Source organism: Cuculus canorus, chromosome 3, assembly GCF_017976375.1.
Source record: "Cuculus canorus isolate bCucCan1 chromosome 3, bCucCan1.pri, whole genome shotgun sequence".
NCBI lineage: Eukaryota > Metazoa > Chordata > Aves > Cuculiformes > Cuculidae > Cuculus > Cuculus canorus.
In genome coordinates this window covers 35546583-35570670 of record NC_071403.1, presented here as the reverse complement: position 1 = coordinate 35570670, position 24088 = coordinate 35546583, and the positions used below count along the sequence as shown (strand labels likewise).

The 24088-nt window shown below is 41.8% G+C and overlaps 1 protein-coding gene across 2 annotated transcripts in view; it reads right to left on the bottom strand.

Annotated features, from left to right (window-relative positions):
- The window catches only part of DCBLD1 (discoidin, CUB and LCCL domain containing 1), a 63203-nt gene extending 48563 nt beyond the window's left edge, over positions 1-14640 (bottom strand). The window contains exon 1 of one of the 2 annotated variants that reach the window (XM_054061218.1): positions 14282-14640. In XM_054061218.1, coding sequence (XP_053917193.1) covers positions 14282-14516 — 235 coding nt within the window. In that variant the 5' untranslated portion in view covers positions 14517-14640. The remainder of the gene's footprint in view (positions 1-14281) is intronic. The other variant, XM_054061217.1, reaches the window with a different exon arrangement.
- Between the last annotated feature and the right edge of the window lie 9448 nt (positions 14641-24088).

Genomic DNA, 24088 nt, shown 5'->3' with positions numbered 1-24088 from the left:
TGGGAATTCACGGTGTTCACATTAACTACCCAAAATTTTACTTTTGGGCATATTTTGGTGAAACTGTTTTGGTCTGTTCATTTTAATTACTTTCTGAATTTCCTTCCACAATCACTAGGAGGAATGAATTTAAGATTTGATAAGATTATTTAAAGACATACAACTAGAAAAGAAGTGTTGATAAAGAAATGTGCCATATCGGGGGTTTGGGGAAAGTGGCATGCTATGCAAAGATTAGCTCCAAGATCTCAAATGTTGACTCACTGCTACATAATTACACTGTCATTTCATCCAACTCACTCAACCACTTTTTCACAAGAAGCAGCATTTATTTTGAAGCTTTATCATTATTACCAACTTTGTTGCCTGCTGTTTAATTTTGTCACAGGTTCATGCTTGGAACCTTGCTGGATAAGAGACAGATCCAAAATTATATCACCATAAAACATACTAAACATGTTTCTTCACATCTCCTTGTTCACATTCTTTAAAAAACATCTATTGTTCAAGTTTGTTTTCCAAGATCTATTAGAATGCACACATATGAATATACTCAAGATGAAAGGCAAACCGGCCTCTTGAGCAAATCAGCTTTAATAGAAACTTTCTGCAGCAGGAGTAAAAACATAAGGAGCAATTCAGCATGTGAACTATCAATTTTCTGAACCTGGAGAGGGGTCCACAGAGGTCCAGGCAGTGTAAAATGAGATCGCTTCCAACAAGACACAGGACAACCTTGCTGCCTGTGTAGCCAGCTGCTGTGTAGTGAAAAAGAACTGTTCGTGGCCTTTAATTGAAACTGCATGTTTCTAACTGTAAGCAATTACTTCAGCTGGGCTGATGGAAAAAAGGTAACTACAATCTGGAGCATGGTTTTCAACTTAACCTTGCTGGGAAAGAAAAGGGAAAACAAAGGGAAAAGTTACAAAACCACAACAAAATGTCATGGGGTTTAACTCAAAATGAAAAGTTTAGTGTTCACATACTCTTCATTTTGCTGGGCTATATTCTGGCCCGTGTAACCTAGGTACAAATCCAAGGATCCTTTGTGGTACAAAATTCTCCTCAAAAAGCTGAAAAGACTTTACTATCACGGTAAGACCCTGATAACTCTTCAGGTCAGAGAGCATTATATTTCTGCAGAAAGTGTAAAGGCAAAACTATGCACCAGAGACCTCAGCCTGCCATCCTTCTCTGTCAAGGTTATATGAGGTCTTGTTTCCAGGGAAACTCCTTTTTTAAAATCTGCCTTTGAGTAAGTGTTGAAACATATTAGCACCAGAACATCTTTTGAGATAAGGAAGCATAAATACAGTTTTCCAACTTTTCACTAGTGGAGCATGGTCATTCAAACACTCCAGCTGGTTCAGAGGCAAGCGCAGCATCATCCTGCACCTTTAACATGCCTCGTTGCCTCTGTTCTGCCTCTAAGGAAAAGGTCATGACAAAAACTTGTTCACCACAAGAATTGAAGCAATATGCAAAAAGTCAGACCAAATCCTAGTAACTATTGCTTCCTACAGAGAAGCCTGACTGCAGCTCTAAGTGTTGAGTTTCTCAGCAAGATTACCAGAGAAAAGAAAAATCTTGCACTGAAACTTGCTGAAATGAAAGTATAGTGGGAAAGTAGAGCAAACTTAGGACCTGATAATTCATTCAAAGACAGAGTTAATGACTAAATGTAGTAAAAAACTTGTAAGTATGACCTCACTACATACATACCAAGGTCTCAGAAATTGAGGAAAATTATGAGGAATTCAAAATGTATCTCCGTTCACATTTTCAGATGGAAAATGTGAACAATACTACTATTAGCTTTGTCCTTCCCATTATTTTCCACAGGAAATTTAGTTTTTCAGTAGAAATGCATTGGCCAGATCTCCAATACACTGAACTTAAAACACAACTGCTTGTCCTTATGAAAACTATGTACCTGAGCTCACACTCTTTTCCATAAGCACAGCTCTTCAGGATGGGAATAAGTATATTGAACCAGTCAGTTCAATTCAGGGCTTCTTGCTACCATTAAATTTTCATTTAGCACTACTTCTAAGAACTGCTTTCTATCACCCTATTTGGCAATAAGTTGGCAGCCTTGCCTCAGCCATCCAGGTTTCATCACTTCTCACTGGATGGGAGCAGAGCAAAATATTTGAGCACTAGGTATTCAGCAACCAGAAAATATAAACACACTTAGATTTAATAAAATCTCTCCTCAGTATAAGGAGTTACTAAAAGCACATCAAACGTGCTTTGTAAACTGAGTTCCAATGGGCATTTGAATCAAGATCAAGATCGTGGTCTCTGGATCACAGGAGCCCGCCCGCTGGCTGGAATTAAGTCTGTTTACCACAGATAAAAATAGTCTTCTGTGGCAGACAAGGGAAATAACTCCCCAAGAAATGAGAACCATGACTGGCTCCAGTGCTGCAGCAGCAGGCACACCACTTGTACCTTGTTCTCTCTCTCACACAGTGCTCACGGAGAAGAGCGCATGCTTGTGAAGCCAAACCTGGGACCCCTCCAGAGGACACCATGTCCCAGTGGAGAGGGCGAGAGGAGGTACCACATGGCTGGCAGGTAGCACCATTTCCCATCCTCAGACACACGCGTGATGGACATGCACAGGAGAACGTGAAGGAGTATCTCTAGGCAACTGTACCGGGGGCTGGGTCTGAGCACCGCCACTGGCTCATGGGCAGGAGGGTCCCATCCAGCATCTCATCTGCCCAGCAAGGATGTAAGCGATGAAATCCATGACCACGAAGAAGCTCCAGCCCCACAGTGTGAGCTGCCCTGGACACAACCCCTGACAGATACCGTGGCTTTAGCAAAATGCTGGTGGTCCCAGAAGCTGCAGAGTTAGAGATCTCTGAAAAAAAATGCTGGTTCCTTGAGATAACCTCCTGCCACCCAAAATCACCTGGCTGGTCTGACTCTTTCCTCCTGTCTCTTCCCAAGTCCAGTGCTGAGCGCCCTAAGCTTTTCCACCCCTTGCTCACACACATGACTGGATCTGTGCAGTACCTTCATGCAGGCACTCAGCAGATCACCCTCTGAGTTAGGGAAGAGGGTAAGATTTTCAAATAACTGCTATAAAAAGTCTCCACATGTTGCAGCTTTCGCTAAACCTGTTTATACCGTCAACTACCAAACAGCTACATAACATCATATCAAAGTGCATTTTCAAAAGCATTGCTACAATATCCCAGCAGCAAACATCTGCCTTCTTCATCCTTATGATTCACCCTCACTAAGCAATTAATAATGGACTTGGACCTGCTCCAGTGCTAAATATGTGTTATACCTAGGTGTGCTCATCACACAGCCAGCGGCTCCCTGCTGTCTTTCACCCCACTGCATGAGCCACACTGGCCATCAGCATTTCTCTCCCAGCCTCTCTGGCTACACAGTCCCACAACCTACCACCCCTTGGCTGCCAATCTCTTCCCACCGGGATGAAGACACCCCCCCTAAGTAACTTTATTCCCCTCTCTGCCTCTTCCCTCCCAGTTTGACAATCCCTTTGGATGCCCACCTTCAGAGTGGTGCTTGGAACAACGTGTGCTCCCAATACCTCACTCAAATCTTGGGCACAGAGCACACAGGAGGCTACTAGACTGTACATTTTCCTTCCATCTCCTCCTTCATTTCAGAGAAGAGAGCAGAAAAATGAGTTTTTATACCTGAATTTTGGATGCAGCCAAAAATCAGTATTTTTGGAAGAGCCACAGGTGCAAACGGACAGTCGAAGCAAAGGAAATGCCACCAAGTTGAGGGTACAGCTTTGCAAACTCTCACAAGAATCCCCATGAGGAGAAGTGAGATTTGTCTTGACTTCCACTTTGCTTTCCCTGAAGTAATAATTCTAGCTTATTAAAATATACTATAATTACTGAGTCAAGGAATTCTGCACCCATGATTTGGGTTATACTTAAGAACAGAGAAGTAACTAAAAAGGAAATCCCAGTCAAATCCTTGCCCTCTCTGGTCATGTGGGATAGGAGAAAAGACCAAGGAAAAAACAAGAGATTTTTTTTGCCAGATGCCATCCAAAACCACTGGCGTGGTCTGACAACGCCTTGGGTTTTCAAACAGTTACTCTGACTTTCATCATTAACAGAACTGTGCATGCTGCAAACATGACCAGGTTTGTACCTTCCCTGTTTCCTGAGGTGCTAGGGAAAAAAAATAAAAATAAATACAGAATTAAGTGCTTTATCTCTAACATGTCTGCCAATAGACCTGGGTCAAGAGCATCAACTCTTTACTGCACCATTATAAAGGAAGAGAGAGATCAGCAGGACCTATCATCAGGACCTAAACTGGTCCCTTCTCCAGAGAACCATGAAGATGTCAGACCTCTGTGCTTTTCCTGGCAATAGGCTAAACAAGGTTACAAAAAGGAAAGGCAGCATTGCAGGCCCAAGGTACCACTGGGCAGACAAATAGCCCCAGTCCTCCATGCATCTCCCGAACAGTGGTGGGACCACAGCTGCAGGAGCCGTGGGGAATGGTAGTGGAGTGAACACACATTAGTGGGTTTCACAAACCACCAGATTCAGAGTAGATGTCACACCAACTGAGCAGGTGGCTGAGCCCCACGTGTAAAGAAGTATATAAATCCACTGCATTTTTTTTTGAAGTCCCGGTTTATGTCCTTAAAAATGTTTTCAAATATTGCAAAGACTATTTTTAAATAATGAAAGAAACACCTGAAAATTAAGTCAAGTCTGTATTCATGTGGAAAAACAGTGACTGCAGTCTCCTGTGGCCCTTAAATTATTATTAATATATTTTCAAGGAAAGAAGTTCCCCACTTTGCGGTATGCCCTACCATAAAAGGAAAAATAAATCATAGGTAATTTTTTTCTTTGAATTGCATTTTAATTTGTTTGACTCCATTAGGTTCCCAGGAAACACTTTAACTCCTGTGCTGCAGCATTTCCTCAGGACACCCATTTTGCTGCCCAAGCTAACCGAGCAGTGGCTGGGAGGAGGTTTGGCAGCAGGAAGGGAAGGTAGAGCAGCAGAAGAAACAAAGAAACATTGTGGAGTGCTGATTTCATTGCCCAAATTATTTACTTACTAACTTCAAAGGGATGCAAAAGCAGAAGGAGGTCAAACAAACCACACTGTGTTTTTCCCTCCTCTTTGCAGACATTATTTACTGTAATGTCCTTCTTAAAGCAGGAATGAGAAAGCAGCAAATGATCTCAAATTGGTTCCACAGCAGTTCCATAAATCACGAATTCCCATCGAGTGTCCAGCTGTGTTCACCCCTCAGCTATTTGGACTGCAGCTAGGGGCTGGCTTTCCTCAGGGTGTCCCCTGCAGCCAGCCTCAGGAGATGCTCTGCTTCAAACATAAGAAGTTATTTTGGTAACCAGTTGGATCAACATCAAGTGCCTTGCCTAGCTAAGTTGCTCAAAACTGTACTGCAGTTTTCTTGAATTAAGGAGTTTTTTAAGAACTGCAGGCACAACCACATGCCAGTGGCCAGAGAAATCTTTACGGCTTTGTTGACCTACATGGGAGTGACTTTGCTAGATTACCACAATCAATTTGGGCAGCCTTTACTACCCCAGAAATCTCTCACCTTTGCAGGAGTTAGCAAAGACAAAATCCTAGTGAGATCTGGAATTTTATTTATTTAGCTGCTAAAATCGTAGAATGATTTGGGTCGGAAGGGACCTTAAAAACAATCCAGTTCCACACCCCTGCCATGGGCAGGGACATCTTCCATTATGTCAGGTTACTCAAAGCCTCATTCAACCTGGTCTTGAAGGCCTCCAAAGATGAGGCATTCATGACTTCTCTGGGCAATCTGTGCCAGTGTCTCACCACCTTACTTCGTAATATCTAGTCTAATCTCCTCTTTTTCAGCCTAAAATCATTACCTCTCATCCTGTCACTGCACACCCTGACAAAGAACCCCCCCTAGCTTTCCTGTAGGCCGCCTTCAAAATGTCAAAAGAAAGCAGAAATATCCTTATAAACAACTTCTTCCATCAATACGAGGCCATATTCTACTGAAGGGGGAACGTTATGCTCTGCACTCAGGTTTGCACACCTAATGAGCAGTAAAGTGATTCCAAAAGTAACACAAATGTGAACTCACACACTGAAACTCTTCCAGTTTATTCATAAAGGCTCAATTATTTTTACTGCTTAATCAAACAACTTTCTGGAAAGCAACCATCTGATCTGCTTATACACCTTAAGGACTTGTGTCAGGATGAAACCTACACTACCTGACTGAATTTACGCATGAGATCTCAGTGATGAGATGATTCAGATTACTGTAGAAATCACAGTGGCAAAAGGAGAGAACAGCAGCTGCAGCCTGGTAGTCCCTTTCCTATGAATTATTTATGAGGACACTGGATTAAGAAATTGCTGTATTCTGTAAAGAACAAGATCCTGTCACACATAAAGGACAAGACTTACACAAAAGTGTAAATAACGTCATACAGGTTTCTTGCTTTGCTTCCATTACATACACAAATAGTAGTAAACTAGGTTTGCCTGTGCTTTTCAGTATCGCTATCTAGTTCCATCACAATCTCTGAAAGACAGACAGTAACAGAGTTAATGTCAAAAATGGGTATGTTTCAGTCGCCACTCCCAGGACTTGAGGAGTATACCCAAATGTAGTCCTCCACAGAAGCAAGTTTCTGTACTGGAATTTGCTTTTCAGCACTCTAAATACAGCACTCTTGAGTTTGTGGGTGTGAGAAAAGTTCTATGCCTTTATAACTGCTGCAACAAAAGAGATTTGTAATTTATAATTTATTTATTCATTCCCTGCATAACTGCATATTAATATTTGTGAATGCTTTTAATTTATGGATGTGACACATTGCTGTGATTGACCACCTCAACACTTTACTAGCCAATGTGTTTTTGGAAACAGAAAGGAAAACAGAGTTTTACACTTAAGGAAATTTCAGAGATATCTTAAACATAGGCTCCCCTTTTCGTAAAAGGAAAGTTGATTTTTTATTTTCTAACAAATACCTGCCTACTTTAATATACACATCTACATTATGCACCTCACAAGCAAAGGTACCGGGAAGACACTGAGAAGTTCATTGCCCAAGGGACAAGGGGTTCTTGCCTGTTCCTCTGCACACGGCATCCCAGCAATGTGGCAGGGACAGCAAGCCACAGAAGGAGATGGAGCACCCTCCTACCCCACGCTGGGCTTCCACTGGGTGGAGGGAATGATGTGACATTAGGGCATGTGCTCTGATTCTGCTGACTTGGGGCAAACATGCAGTTGGATTTTTATTAAGGGCTTTTCAGGCAAAGTAGGAAATGCTAATCTTAACTGAGAGACATATATATATGCAAATTGTTTGCTCTACTTTCTCCATCTGTTTTTTTCCCCAGTTTTTTCTCTTCGCTGTGCTTTACTGGAGATTAACTTACAGTATATAGCACCAAATTTGGACTGTGTGGGAAACATATGCTACAAGCTCAGGGCCAGACTTGAATATTGGGTTGCACAGGAATAGGAATATTCACAGCAGTGCTGAGGACTGACAAACCCACAGGGACAGGAAATTCAGAGACACCAGGGGAAGGAGAGGCTGAAGCAGAGCTGTTCCAGTTACAGTAGCAGGTGGGAAGGCAAGGTTTCAAAACAGCTTTAATTTGGGTAAGAAGAAATGGCTGAACATGATAGTATGAAACCACCAATCTCCTTTTTTAAGTACGTAAGTCCCTTCTTAGTGTAATACAAGTCAGGCAAGACTGACAGTTATCAATGATTAAGGGCAGCCTTTTGAAATCAAACCTGTCCTGGCTTAATTGAAAAATCATGCCTTTACCTTTTTTGCCGGTATCCCTACATGGAATATGTGATTTGTTAGTAAGAAAGGACAAGAGAAAGCATGCCACTTTCCACAAAGCAAATTAAGCATACCTCCTATTATCCCAGAGATATAAATGAACAAATATCTCAAGAGAAAATTAATTGGTTTGTGATAGAAACAGTAATTGACATTTATAAGCAAAACACAGTTTTTTGTTTTGCCTTTTGACTCAGCCTAACTTCAAGGAAGTTAGCTATTACCTCCATGGTTATTGCAATCTATCAAGAAGTGGTTCCTTATAACTTCAGTAGAAACAAAGCAAAACCAAACTGAACTAAGATGAAGATATGGTCAAGGAGCCACATCAGACATCTGACCTGGAATCCCAAGAGCAAGAAACGCCTTTTTTTTTTTTTTTTTCAGTATTTTCACTTGACCAGCCTGCCTAACACTCTTCAAAGTATTAACCAGTACAGTACACTCAGAGGCTTTGCAAGCTAAGGAATATTGTCATCTCTTTATTCCGTTGTGGTTACATACAGTTGCTGTGAAATATATTTGAAATTGGAAAAAAAGCAAAAGAAAGCAAAGCAGCCACACTAGTACCTAAGCACTATAGTGTTGGTTGTGGTGCTATGCATGACCCACGGCACCATTTCTGTATCTTCTGTAACATGTTAATATGAGACTGAATGGAAGGTATTTCCAAATGGATGTGAAAAACAGTGCAGAAAAGAATGTTTTATGCCACCCTGTGTACACCACTTATATCAAAACACCATCCTTTCATTTTATTTGACTGGATTTTCTGATTAGCAGTAGTATCCAACAATTGAGTCCTCAAGTTTTGAAACAGGGCTAAGCAGAAAGGTCTGAAGTTTTTCGCTCATCTCAAGAAGAAGAACCTCAGTGTAACGTCTCAATTTATTTTGATGCAATATTATTTTTATTTCCACCTAAAGAACTCAGAGACTGGATTTAATCTAAAAAAATAGCAGATTTCTTTTCAAAACACCAGCCTTAATATTTGCTGAAAGTCAGTATGTTCTCAGGTACCTGTTTTAAGGACCACAAGTTTAACAATGCCTCTTCTGTCTGTGACAAAATACTAATACATCAGTAATTGCTTCAATTCCCCTGTATCGTGCTGGTACAAAAAACAAGATAGGACAAACAGCTGGCTTTGGGAGCAAGCTGAGACAACCAGGAGGGCAACAACTCTGGCGCTAGCCATGGACCTTGCTGACAAAGCCTCCAAGTGGAAGGGGATCTGCAGAATCCTTGAATTAATTTTACAGGTTAAAGTATATTTTTTCATACCTGGAGGACAAAACAGACTTTTTTGTTGTTGTTGTTATGAGTTCATTTTACAAACAAAGCATAGCACCAGAGCAAAAGACAAGTAATTTTGGGTAAAAGCCACATGTCTCTATTCTATGCAGTTACTGCAGCTGCAACAACAAGGCTCAGGAATGTAACAAAGCCATTCTGTTCAGACGGGTGAAGAAACCCACCTACATTTCCAATTCTTTGAGGTCTCTTCTTACTATGCCATGAAGAAAAGTTTTGTTTGATTTCTGACAGGACACACAGGCCCTTTGTACAGCATGAGGGATTCCATCCAGAATTCCCCATGTGTTTTCATAACTTGAAATAAAACAAATACACAATTTTTACTCAACAGACATGAACATCTGGAAGATGACATCAATGTGACTTCAATGTCAAAGCGTTAAACTGACATACAATACTGTTGAACAACTCGCAGTGGGAGCGCCGGCAACTTGAACATCACAGATTAAAACTGTGATGGAAACAAGGTTTCCACAGCGGGTGAGGGAAGAAACAACATTTTAGAATTTTACTGAATGCCTGGTGAACATTATTGTAATTATAGCAGCAGCTTGAGCCTAAAGGTGTGATACTAAAGATCAAAATGAAGATCCTGCTCTTGTAGGAGGCTCTGGATGTGTGTTTCTAGCCTTGCTCTGCTCTACCTTCCCCATTTACTCTCCTGTTCCTCTTCATAGCACTTGAAAACACCTTTAATGAAGCTCTTTGGAGATGGGTAAAGAAAGCACAGCCTGGGTGCACTTGTCCTTCCCTCTGCCTCGCAGCAGGCCACCACAGAGCTGCCATGCAGGCAGCTGCTGTCACAAGGCAGCAATCTCATCCCATCAGGGAAACTGAAATTATGAGTAGTGATGCACTGGGACTGGAAATCCTGCTCAGAGAGGATGAGAAAGTCCCGCCACTACCAAACTAAGGCTTCACATCTTGGAAGGAAACTCCCAAGAGGCAGGTCCTGCCTCTGTCAAAAGAAGAGACAGGGAGAGAGGGAATGAAAAACCATGTGTTTCCTCCTCCTAACACTCTCAGCTCCCAGGCCTAATTATACAGGATCAACAATCCTAACCATAACTACTGGCAGTGTCTGTGTGCAAGCATCCAGCCAGCCTCAAAAATGTGGCTTTAGTACTCACACAATTTTCACAGACAAAAAACAGTTTAATTAGATTGCTCATAATTTATTCTGAAAACAAAAATTAAGATATCTGTATTCTCTTAAACCTAGTCAAACCGCTATCTTTTTTTTTTTTTTTTTTTTTTATTTTTTATTTAACCATCACTGTTAGATTGTCCCAGTTTGAAGTTTTCTGTTCCCAGCTGTAACGCCAATTAAACCTTTTAGGGAAGTTGCGTGCTCATTCTTGTGCACTGCTATTAACACTTTTTATTGCAGATGGTTGGGATCCAATACCATTCCACAAAGTCCAGTCAGAATGATTTTATTTTGATTTTGTCTGGCTTGTTTTATTCTTCACAGATGGTGCAAACCAATGTGTTGAGTACACGCCACAAGAGAGCATCTGATACAGTCAGGTCCAAACCTACAGCGGTGTCTATGCTAAGGACTTCAGTGTCCACCAGCACGTAGGACCACAACTCTTGGCATAGTGTGTTAGCTTGGATGGGTGTTCAAAGCTATGCTACTTCTGGTACCAAAAATGGTTTTGATAGATCCCTCTATGGTAGTGTAAGCATCCTCAAAGTCAGTGCTTTTCCATTTTTTTTCCACTCTGCTACATATGTGGCTCCAGTGGGCTAAAGTTGACACAGTTTTGATAAATATAAATGAATATGGTTTTACATATGAAAATCAACAAGTAACTTGCATGAAATAATTCAACAGCCATGCATGTTATGGTTATGAGCTGGTAACAACTCTCACAAGGCATGTTTTTCTCCCTCCTTAGTCAGTGAGGCTCCCAGCAGCCTCCCCGTTTCTGATTTTGTTTTAAATACGTCCCCTGGTAACCTGAAGAGAAGCACATATAAAGGGCTTAGAGCTATTTATAGCAAAGTCTGTGTGACTGAAAACACTGCAGTTTTCACGTGGTGGGTATGCACACTGCTTGTGAACTACAATCGGAAAACTCTTGCCTCCCTCTTTAGCAATTCTAGTCAGCATTCACAAGGCAAGACAGAGGGAGCCAAGGAAGGAAGCAGACATAAGGACAAAATGCAAACAAACTGAAAATTTACCAATCACTTATATTCAGCAACTGGAGAGGGGTGGGTACAACAAAGATTAATCTCTACCTGCATTTCAAAGCACTGGAAATGGGCATGCAAAGTGGATTAGCATGGTCACACCAATATTCTTCCATATGAGTTTTGTAAAGCCCTGGAGAACAGGCATAATCTCTCATAATTACTGCATATACTATTGGCACATCAAATAACAGCCTCGCCTCAAAATGTTTAGAAGTCTACTGCCCATTAATTCTTCCAACGGGGCATTGGGTATGACTGTCAACAACCCCAGGAATACTGAGAGAAAGGTTCACATTCAGACACTGGTCTGCAAAGTCCACGTGAAGTAGTTTCATCGCTGTGCTTTATTTGAAGTGAAAATAAATGAGTGACAGCAAGAACAGTAGCTTAAATCTTGTTCTTAACAGAATAAATTCTCCGTTCTTATGCCTTCCTACAACCAATGAACCCTCAAGTCAGTTTTAAGTCCTAGTGGGCCAGAAATGTAATAGAGGAAATGTTCAAAACTCTGAGAAGAAAGACTTAAATTCAACCCCGTCCTAGGTATTGGCTGCCCACAATTGCCTGGTTCAAGGTGTTGCTCAAAGAGACCAGAGGGAAGACCAGAGAATGGTGAAAGGCAAAGATAATGTGTTCAGATTTGCCTTCCTACTGTCTTGGATTCGAACTGCTGGAAGCAGATTTTGAGAAGAGATAGCAGGTCAGGCACAGATGTTTGAGATTGGCAGGCAGGGAACAAGGTGTATTTTATAGTTGTCAGCAAAGAACCGGCAACTGAAACTGCAAGAGAAGTAAAGATCAATGTACAGCAGAATAAAGAATATTTTTTTATTATAAATCTCAAAGCTATTTATTACTCATACACAGTCATAGATATGATATTTATCCCTACGTGAGACCTACTAAGCTGATAAATATGTTTTAATTAGAAACAGTTCCCTGGACGCTCAGTCATTCCTATCATTATTCGATGAATGACAAAATTCCAAGTTCCATAGATGTCCTCACACACACACACATTTAATGTGTTCTCAAGAGGAGAAAAAGAAGTGACACCTGGGCTCCTCACAGTCATACTTGGATATGAGCCACACTATGAAGTAATCAAGACACAGTGGAAAAGAGGCCTTTCATTAATTTAAAACTTAAGAGAACAGAAGCTATAACAGCAGCTTCATCCTTGTACTGCAGCATTCCCCGGAAAAACTGAAGAGGAAGGTGAACTGCTCGTTAAAAAAGCAGGTTGCGCAGCCAGCTCATGAGAAGCCAGAAAAATGTACTCATTTTAAAAAATAAAGTAGTATTTTTAAATCAATATATTTAAACCAGCACATCTTTCTTTGAACCAGCTGGTGGGAGACACTGGTGGAGGCAAGATGCAGGATTAGTTGAAACTCGAGCCAGATTCACCCTGGCACTTCTCATGCTCCCTTACAACATTTAAACCAAGTCAAGAAGCTTGTGTAACAGGAAGTTCATATCCACTTATCTCCTTTCTCCACTGGTGTGATTTTAGAATATTTAGCCCCTAGTTTATAGGGTAGTAACAATAAACAAACAAATAGAATATCTGCCCCCTGAGGAGAAAGACGGTCAAAATCTCCTCTGCTTTCTAGACAGTGGAAAGGCTATCTTGTAAATTTGAGCTTGGTCCAAAGAGAACCAGGTAAAATATTCTTGTGCTTCCCTGTTGCTGGTTTGATGGTAGAGGCATTTTGAACTTAAATATGACATAAGTGCCTTTAACAATTAATTTTGGAATACAGAAAAGGTATAGGCTTCATACTTACTGCTCAGTGTCACCTCACGCACTAAACGCCCAGAAATCCCAGCAAACACAAATATTTCTAAATGACTTTCCAAATGGCTTTCTCCTTGATGTCATTATGTGCAAGACAAACATCGGTGAAAGATGGAAAATGCTGACGGAAAGAAAGGACTGTGGGAATTTTTTTCCTGCACAAGTGCTTTTTGGAGTATATCACAGAGTCTAAAAATGGGGAAACGTATTGAGAACGGAATAGCAAAGTTTCAAGGGGAAAAAGATTAGCACATGAAGCAGACAAATGGAATAGCAACACAATTTATACCAAATTTTCCCTTTTGCAGAGATCCATATTGGGACTCTCTGGTGATAGGAAACTATGGAAAAAACAGGTATAAAATCAGCCAAACAATGTTCTTTGTCCCACTGCCTGGATGCGATGCTAGTGCACAGCACTGGTTCTGGATTTCACAGACAAGTTGGAATAGAAATAGGGGGACTATTACCTTATGCATTGTCAAGCTCATTATGGTGCTTAATTTCCAGTGTTAACTATTTTAGCAGTAGCTGTCAGCGAACTCTGCTAAGATGGATGCATCAGCCACGCAATGCCACGGCCATAAGGCTGCAGCCCCTTGGAAGGAGAATTCAGCCGTACCTGCGATTTCCAAAGGCATCTCAGCCATGAGCCGCGCAGAAACACGGGAGCGAAAGGAGTAATTTCAATGTATCAAACTGCAGTATCACGAAAGGGCTCCCAAGATCCCCTTTGAGAGTCCTATAAAACTTCGTCCCGGCGCGATGAAGGGCAGTGGCGTTTCCCCGGGAGGCAGCGGGAGGGCAGCGCCGCCCGCATCCAGCCGCGGGACAGCGGAGGGGCAGCGGGAGCCGCTCCCCGGCCCCTGCCCACAACTCGCCGGAGACTTTTCTCCGGTTATTTGACTTAAAAAAAAAAAAAAAAGTCCTAATTCACGAAAGGTGAAGGAAGCCGTAGTACACGCTTACCGGTTACCGCTTTAATCTCGCAGCTACTCAGACACGCGGATAAACCCGAGGATTTAGCAGGTCAGCCCGCTGCAGCCCCGCGAGCGGCTGGGGCAGAGGGCAGCAGGGACCCCGCCGGCACCCCCGCACTCACCCAGCGTCTCCGCCCGCAGCCAGAGCGGGGCCGAGGCTCCGAGCAGCAGCGAGAGCAGCAGCGAGGGGGCAGCCGGAGCCCCCCCTGAGCCCATGGCGGCAGCCCTCGGCGGGGCGGGCGAGCCACAACTTCTCCGCGTCCTTCCCGCTCCTTCCTCCTCCTCTTCTCCTCCTCGGCGGGGCGGCTCGCAGCCCGGCCCGCGCTCCCGCCGACGGGGGAGGCGGCTGCCCGGCATCCCTCCCCCCGCAGGTGTCCGTGCGGAGGCGGAGAAGGAGCCGCGCGGGGCTGCAGCGCTGCCGCCTCCCCGGCGCGGAGCTGGGGGTGGAGAGAGGAAACGGGAGAAAGGGAAGCGCCACTGCTCCCATTGGGCTGCGGAGCGGGGTATCTCCTCCTCCCAACGTGCACCGAGGGGTTGGGTCGGACACACCGCCCCCTCCCCGGCCCTCCCCTCCGCTCCCGGGGCGATGCTTCGCCCCCCACCGCTGCTCGGGGGGGGATGAGGGGCCCCGGCTTCAGGGGCTGCCCCGCGCCCGCACCGGGAGAGCAGCCAAACCCGCAGCCCCAGCAGCTGGCACACCTCACATAGGAATATATATATGTGTATATATATGTATACACGTGTATATATGCATATACATGTATATATACATATGCAAAGACATATCTGTATATATATGTATATACATAAATGTCTACATATATATATACACGTGTATACATATATATATGTATGCATATATATGTGCTCATATGTATGTAGATATAGAAGTACATACATATACATATGTGTATATGTACATATATGTATATGTTCATATATGTGTATATGTACATATATGTATATGTTCATATATGTGTATATGCATGTGTATGTATTTATACATGTATATACATGTATATATACATATACATATATATGTATATATACAATATACGTATATACATATATATATGTACATATACACGTATATACCTATATATGCATATATACATATATGTACATACATATATACAGAGACAATCATAGAATCATAGGATAGCTTGTGTTGGAAGGAACCTTAAAGATCAGGTAATTCCACTCCCCCTGCCGTGGCCAGGGACATCTCCCACTAGACTAGGTTGCTCAAAGTCTCATCCAACCTGGCCTTGAACACCTCCAGGGATGGGGCATCCACAGCTTCCCTGGGCAACCTGTGCCAGGGCCTCACCAATCTCATGGTGAAGAAATTCTTCCTTATGTCTAAATTCTATTCATGTATATATATATGTGTAAGTATATGTATATGCATATATATGTATATATATGCGTATATATGCATATATATGTTTATACATATATATGTGCATGTGTATATGAATGTAAATACACACATGTATGTCCACATGTAGTTTTTAAGCACACGGGCTTATTTTGCCATTTTCAGGCTAAGCACCTGTCCTGCTGCCACAGTGAGGAGGGGTGTGTTGGGGTGTGTGGGGACAACACGAGGTGTCTACATGGGATGAGAACGAGTAGGGCCAGTGGGTACCAGATGGGGCAAAACGGGAGCATTTGGCAGCAGACCTGAGGTTGTGGTGGGGCTTTCTGTCCCTCTAACATGCTCCTGGGGTGGTATCTGCACACAGGTGTGCAAAACACATGCTTAAAACTTATGAGCTTTTAAGTACTGAAGTTCTACACTGGTTATAGATTTTTTATTTTTTTTTAAAGAATAGTGTGAGCAGCTCTCTGTCTGGGTGGGTTGGCCTCAGCTGCCTAGCTCTGGAGAAGACCTGTGGCACAGGGGGACACACAGGCACATGGTAAAGAAATGGTTGCAGTGCCAGCAGCCGCGGAAGGCTGGCACATAAAACAGCCACCAGCGGCTGGACTTTTAAAAGTATGCTGAAGAATTCAAAGTAACCTTTCTGAATCTGTACAGGCTTTTTGGGGATGGGTTGCTATGAGGCAGGTAAATTCACGCTGCTGGCAGGTCAGAAATCTTGCTTGCTCTGCTATGTTAAACTGAAGTATGTAAATAACTTGCATGTCCTGGAGACAACAGAGAATTGTTAGATTACATTTACTAAACTTGATTTGTTTTTCTAAAAATATTTTAGAAAAGAAAAATCAAGTTTAGTAAACCTTTATTCTAATTGAGCTCTTGTTTTGTAAGTGTTAATGTCTGTTTTTTAACTTTCCAGACACCATATGTGATCAGGCATATTTTTTACCATGTACCGGGTACACTACGTTCCTGGTATATGTATTTAACATAGGTTTTTACTAGTTGAGTCTTACTTCTGCTTTGCCAAAGAGAGTTTGAAATCTAGGGTAAAATGTTAGACATGATGTATGGCAGAGCGTTCCTTACTGCAGAAGTTCAGCAGTCAGACTAACCCTCGCTGGACCTTGTCATCCCATGCCAGAGCATCCTCTGGGGTCAGTTATCTGAAGAGTGGGAGACTTTTAAAGAGGAGGACGTCCATGTGTATAAAAGTGGCCTATTACTGTTTTTGTCTCGCAGATTGTTAGGAACACATCCACACAAAGGAAGGTGATTATGAAGGTGAAGGAGTGAGAAAGTCAAACTGCAACGGCCTGGAGACTGGATTTAAAAAGAACACCAAATCGTGATCATAAAAAAAAAGGTTTCTCTAGAACCAAATACTGGTCCAAAACCTAATATTGATACAAAACCTACAAATGAGACTCAACATAAATGAAAACATGAAGGAGAGAAATAAATAGGACAATATAGATGTTGCAAAACATGTATCACTTCTGAAAGAGTTGCGCTTATTGAAAATCAGTGTAACAAGGTATTGGCATACATTGTTTTGTATCAGTTTCAGTCAGCAACCAAAGCCAGTCAGTCATTCTGTGCATTACACTGGTTTGCATTCCATTCCATCAGCTGAGTTCTAGAATACTTTCTTTAATAACAGAGCCAAGTTTTAGTTGTATTTGTTAAGGGTCATGATAAAATTGGCAGCAAACTCCTGCAAGTCAATCTCAAGTAACTTTCCGGAGGCAGTGATCCAACAAAGTGAGTCTGGTGATCTTGGGCAATTTAATAAGCAAAAACCTCTGCCATGGTGCCTGCAGATAATGTGGCTAGTGCTGCGCTCTCAGCAGAACTTGGTGGAATGATGATTGTTGAAGGCAAGTTAGCAGCCTTGGAAGGCCAAATCGGGGTTTTTTTGTCTGCCACACGGCTTAAAGTGATGCGCAAGGAGGAGGAAGATGGGCTGGCAGACGTCAGGAAAGGAAGCTTTCTCCTCGTACTGCTGGCCATAAGAGGCTTAGCAATACCCTCTGGTATGAATAGCTATAGAATAATTCCCTTCACAATTATTTTTATTCAAACAGTTTGTAGTAAAATGGTAAGTCATGCCCTTGAGACCAGGGCTGTAAAATATCTGCAAGTGGTATCTGTTCTCCTTTGGTGATTGGTGAAGAAGTTTACTGTGCAGGAAGGTTGCCTTTTCAGTCTCCTCACTGCCCTGGGCTCTGCAGAAGATAGTTGCTTGTCCAAGGACATATGTTTCCTGCTGCAAATGTCTATAACATTCAGGTGGAAACTTTACCTCTTCCAGAAGGTGTTGGAAGTATGGGTTTCCTATTGACTACAGTAGGATAACGAATAACACAATCAGAGCAGCAGCTTCTCTATTATTTATTTTGCTATTAAATTCACATTACTTCCTCATGCCCCTTCCCTGTCAGTTTTCGATTCCTGTAGGCAAGGAACTTACTGTCAGCTTCCAAGATTAAATAATCATTAAGATGAATGAAGTAGTCTATAGCCCTCAAAGCTGTTATTCAAGGACTTGTGTAACCCCTGTCACATTGCTACATTCGTTTATGTGCACATATTCAAATTTCTCTTTGTAAGGAGAATTAAAACCAGCTCTTAAATAAATCCATTTTTAAAAGCAAGGGCTTTGGGTCAAGGCAAAAAATTAATTCAGAAAGAAGGCATACATTGAGCCTAACTAATAACCTGTGGGGATGCCACACAATGGGAGCTTCTCAACATGAAACTCACTTGCAGGCCACTTCTGACAGCCTAATGCAGCTGATTTTGGTCACTAACGCTTACTTAGTTTGGAAGAGACAGGATTCATGCAAGGATGTAGACAGGCTACTTTTTAGCATGAGTATGTATCCTTCCCTAAATGTTAGTTTTCCAAGTTTTCCAGTTTGGAGTATTTTTTGTGTTTAAAGTAAATGGTATTAACCTACAACCAGATAATGTATCTCATCTGGTATTCATTATATGAGTAACTTCAGTGTGCAGCCACCTGCAAATAAGAAATTATAATTTTACTCCATGGATGTCTGACCTTAGGATGATCAACAGGACAAGACTTCAAGGCAAAATCAGCTCAAAAAATTTTAGAATGTCATTTATCAATGTGGTAGGGACATACCTAGGTTTCACTTAAAGACTTTTACAGCCTATATCTTCATGGATTTACCTTCTTACCTATACTTGTTATAAACTGTTACATACTTTGTGGCTCTGCAAAGGGAGCTGAACAGGCTGGACCGCTGGGCTGAGGCCAATGGCATGAGGTTCAACAAGGCCAGATGCCAGGTCCTGCACTTGGGGCACAACAACCCTGTGCAGTGCTACAGACTGGGGGAAGAGTGGCTGGAGAGCTGCCTGGAGGAGAAGGACCTGGGGGTAATGGTTGACAGCCGACTGTACATGAGCCAGCATTGTGCCCAGGTGGCCAAGAAGGCCAACGGCATCTTGGCTTGGATCAGAAACGGTGTGACCAGCAGGTCCAGGGAGGTGATTCTCCCTCTGTACTCGGCACTGGTGAGACCACACCTTGAGTATTGTGTTCAGTTCTGGGCCCCTCCCCACAAGAAGGATGTTGAGGCTCTGGAGTGTGTCCAGAGAAGAGCAACGAAGATGGTGAGGGGGCTGGAGAACAAGTCTTACGAGGAGCGGCTGAGAGAGCTGGGGTTGTTTAGCCTGGAGAAGAGGAGGCTGAGGGGAAACCTTATTACTCTATACAACTACCTGAAATGAGTCTGTGGAGAGGAGGGAGCTGGCCTTTTCTCCCGAGTGACTGAGGACAGCACAAGGGGGAATGGCCTGAAGATCTGCCAGGGGAGATTCAGGCTGGATATCAGAAAAAAATTCTTCACGGAAAGAGTCATGGGGCACTGGAACAGGCTGCCCAGGGAGGTGGTCAAGTCACCTTCCCTGGAGGTGTTTAAGGAACGGGTTGATGAAGTGCTTAGGGACATGGTTTAAGGGAATGTTAGGAATGGTTGGACGCAATGATCCAGTGGGTCCTTTCCAACCTGGTGATTCTATGATTCTATGATACTTGTATATAACACATAGTGAAAGAACTTTTAGGGAGATCTAAAGTATCTAATGAGTCCTTGTATGCCTTGTGTTGATGTCAAGCTGGTAGTTTGTAGGAGAAAGGGGCAGAGAAGGAAGGAAAAACACATTGAAGAGTTTACCTAAGTTTATCTTGCAAGCTTGATACTGTATGCATATTTCGTTTGGACAGTATCTTGTTCAGTATATTTGTTCAGGGGAGGTAGGAAAGGAAATCCCTGATTTATAGAAAGGTTTAAGTTTCATATTATTGGAGCAGTGTTGCGTTTGTGTGGCTACCAGAAAAGTTCCTGTTTTTCAGAAACTGTAAGCACTTTCTTTGCTGACTGTGTAGAAGTGGAATTGTAAAGCACAATGAAGTGGAGAAGACTTGAAGTCACAAATCACAAAGTGCAAGAAAAATTCTAGATGTTGAGACATATGTTAATCTTATCTTTTAGCAGGATAACTTGAAGATTGAGAGGTCTCTAACTGGTCTTTATACATGGGTCAGGTTTTACATTTTCATCGGTGTAAAGCAAATAGTATAACCAAGTTACAGGTTAATGCTGAGAACAAAATGCTCTGGCTGCTGCTCTCTGTGTATTCAGATACTGTGTTATGCCGGAAGTACATGTGTTGGTTTTATCAAAAATCAGAAAATGAAACATATAAATTAAAAGCCTAAGATGTGTCTAGAGTCAGCATTTGTGTATGATACGCTAGGAGCCCTCCTTGTTACAAACACTTAGGTTACAGCAAAGCTAGTGCTGCTGCAAGGCTGTGGCAGAGCTTAGAAAGTCTAGCAAGTTCCTTGAGATACTCCCGGATTATTCTATGCATGTAGAGTATTTAATCGACAGAATATACTGTGCTGTGTTTGTATCATTGGAGGGCTAATGCCATGCCCGTGAAGACATTTCAGCCTGTATAACACTCCCTTCTATTAGGGTGTGCATACTACTAAACCGGCTGTAGATGGACTGACCTCCAGAACTCCTCTAGACTTTAGCATATTTACCTAACTACTGCCCCAATGGTGTTCACCATTTGTAGCAGACTGCAGGGCAGAGCTTTCCTTGTCAGAGCCAGCCTTGGTTCCAGTGAGGCTCATGTTAGCAACCTCCATTCTTGCTTACTGTAAGCACCCTCTCCAGGTGTAAAGATGCACAGGAGTGGAGAAGAAATAAAAGAATATTTCCACTTTTCAAGCCATTCTGAGCAAGTGACTAAGGAGATATCATGACTGAATGCTTCATTATTTTAAAATAAACATGAGGCAAAAATCAGGCAGAAAAAAAGACTTTAGATAGAAGAAACAGTTTAACTTGTGCTGGCACAGGCTGCTGCTCACACCTATATGAATAAGTTGGAACCACAATACTGGTGTTATGCAATTAAACTCATAGCAAAAATCCCCAGGGGAAAGAGACCGTGAAAAACTCTCAAACCTTAACAAGATGGAAGAAGAAATTGTGGGCAATAAAATTGGGTAATAATCTCTGGGGAAGAAACCCAAATTGCAGCAGGCTTCAAGACTTTTGTCTTTTATTTTCAGCAGCAGAGAATGACAGGACTTGTCTGGGTGGCAGCGGTAAGCAGGGCCCTTACGAGGGCTGGCAGGGGATGCCTATGGGATAATTGGATGCTAAAGAGGATATACGGCCTCATCTACTACAACGGCAGCAGTTGTATGTAACTCTAATGAGAGCCATATAGGGGATGAATGTGCACTTTTCACCACTTTAATTGCTGTAACCTATCCAATCATATCACCTATTATGATGTAATTATGAGATAAAGCTGAAGACTAATAATTTGTCCCAGTGCCACACATTTTGCAGTTTCTCACAGCTGCTTGGTAGTCTTAGGTCATAATTTCTCTTACTTTGAAGCAAAATAAAATAAAGTTGCTAATCTTGTGGATTTAGAAGATGATAAACCAGATGTGTCATGATGCTGTGTTAAATTCTACCAAGAAATATGGGATAGAATGTTCATTTTCATTTAAACATGTTGTTTTAGGGTTGTCTTGAAAAATATTGTGACCTAAAGATTCACGACACTATCAAAATAGAGCCTTACTATTTCATAGCTGACTAGATGGCAGCATCCTTGATCAACTTGCCAGTGACATAACTCTCATTTATAGGTGTTTTTAAGAATTTTCCTGTTTCTGTAATGTTTTAGACCTCATACATTTAAAATATTTACATATTTTCCCCCTTAATACATGCGTAATATGTAATTTTTAAATGTAGTAAGGTGTTTGGTTTTTTTTTCAGAGGACTTCACAGCTGAATTTACATGGTCTGCTTTTTTTTTTTTTTCCATGAGAAACAAATAGTCTTAATCATTTACTCACGGCTATGAGGTTGCATCCAAGTAGGAACCAAGAACTCGTGCAAAATATGAAGCAATCCCGTGGTCAGTTCCAGGAATAACTAATTATGTTTGAATCACATGCCTGTTTAATAAAGATCGTAATCAGTCTAATTATATTCTTCAAAAAAAGTGTGGAGTAATGGAAGGTGTATGCAAGTGAGCAGTTTACCCATTTCTAACATAGTGGGCATAGCACTTAGTCTCATGTATACTGGAGAGGGCAGTTTACATACATGTTTACTGGTCACTGTACCCCTGGCTGTAGGAGCAAGAGCTTAAAGAGATGAAAGCACATATAAGTGTGAGCTGAGGTACTGCCTGATTTAACAGAAATCATCCAGTTTACACCAGATATAGTCCTTCTTCCTCACTTCAGTGCTCATGCCACGTTGCAGTTTTCTTGCAGGGTATAGTATGAACTCAAACAGAAAGCCTCGGGGGTTGAAAAGAAAGTCCAGAGACGGCTGCCTTTCCCTTCAGTTGATTTCTTTGAAGAGAGAGGGATGAGAATCATGCTTATTAATTTGGTAATTAGTGATGTGTGGGACTGTGCTCCCTCCCCCTTCCTTGTGCTTTCTTTGGGCTCTATGGAAGTCTGCACTCCTTGGGAGCTTCACAGAAGTAAGCCACTTATGCATAGTGGAAGCATGGGTCATAAATCTGCAATAATCATTATGTGTGGAGAAAAAGCTTCTTGTGCAACTTTTCCACATAGCATTGGGACATTCCACCAATGAATTACAAGGTCAAATTCCTGTAATTCATAACTGTCACAGCTGTGGATTACAACCGTATATATAGTTTGAGGGTTCACTGTCCATTGCTTTTAAGGCCAGGCTATTTATTAAATGTAAAAAACTGATCAAGTGACATCTGTCTTTGTAAAGACATCTGTACCCTTTAAAAAATATGGGCTTGACTGGTTATTTTCTCATATTTTATTTACAGTATTCAATATATAATTGCGCCTGTGTAGGAAATGAAAAAAATTAGAGCCTACCTGAGGTGTCCTGTCAAACATATTATAACGGGACTAAAGAAAGTAAATGTAGCAGGTTGGTGAATACTCAAATCAGTTTTAAGCATTACTTCCTCATAACAGAATAAATTATCAATAAATTTTTATCACTTAAAGTTAGGTTTATGTGGACAGTATGATTTCTCAAATATTCCTTCCCAAAATAAGAATTTTTGTCATCCTCTGCCTACTTCTTTTCATTAAAGATATTGTATTCTTAGTTACAATAGACATGCATACTGGTGGTTGTTCTTGGTCCTGGGGTTCACAAAGGGTCTTAAAGGCCTTCTTCACTGAATAAATTTTCTTGGGTACGTAATTTAGCCCATATCCAGACATTGCTGGAGAAGAAAAAGAGTACAGAAACACATTATAAGAAATAATTATGACAGCATCAGTTGTTTTAAAATAAGTAGTTCTGTTACATCTATCTATTTTGATGTAGAGATTTTCTCTTTCTTCTTTGAGCTCCACTGACTCCTTTCAGTGCTACAAGAGGGATGTGTGCATGTGCTCGTTGTTTGCACATGTAATAAATACCAAAAAAATAATAAGCCCATTTATATCTTCATAAGCCAATTTATATCTTTAATCTAGGGAGCATAAACATATGAACCAGTAAGACATCCCTTGTTTAATGCTTCTCTCTTATCCTGCTTTACCTTAAGACACTATTTTATCATTACAGCTTAAGCACGCCATTGTTTTGCAAATCTTTTGGGATTCCAGATGTGTTCACAATTAAAGGCCAACTCTTATTATTTGCTTTACGATAACGCAGAGAGAGGTCACTGCTCTATTGTGCAAGATCACATTCAAAGACACGGTAAGCAGCAGACCCACTCCCCAGGCTTCTCTCTATTGAGGGACGATAATGCATACTCAGACCTAAATTTAGTTAACAATAGTAGCTGTTAGAGTGAAGGTTCAAACCAGCAGGGTCAAAGGGCCCCTTTTTTGCCCTTACTTCCCCTCTTCCTGGTGCTCACCTGATGCTGTGTTTAGCCAACTCAGCGTGCTGAGCCAGGAGAAAGGTTTTAACTAGGTGAATGGCTTCCTGCTGTGGTGGGGGTC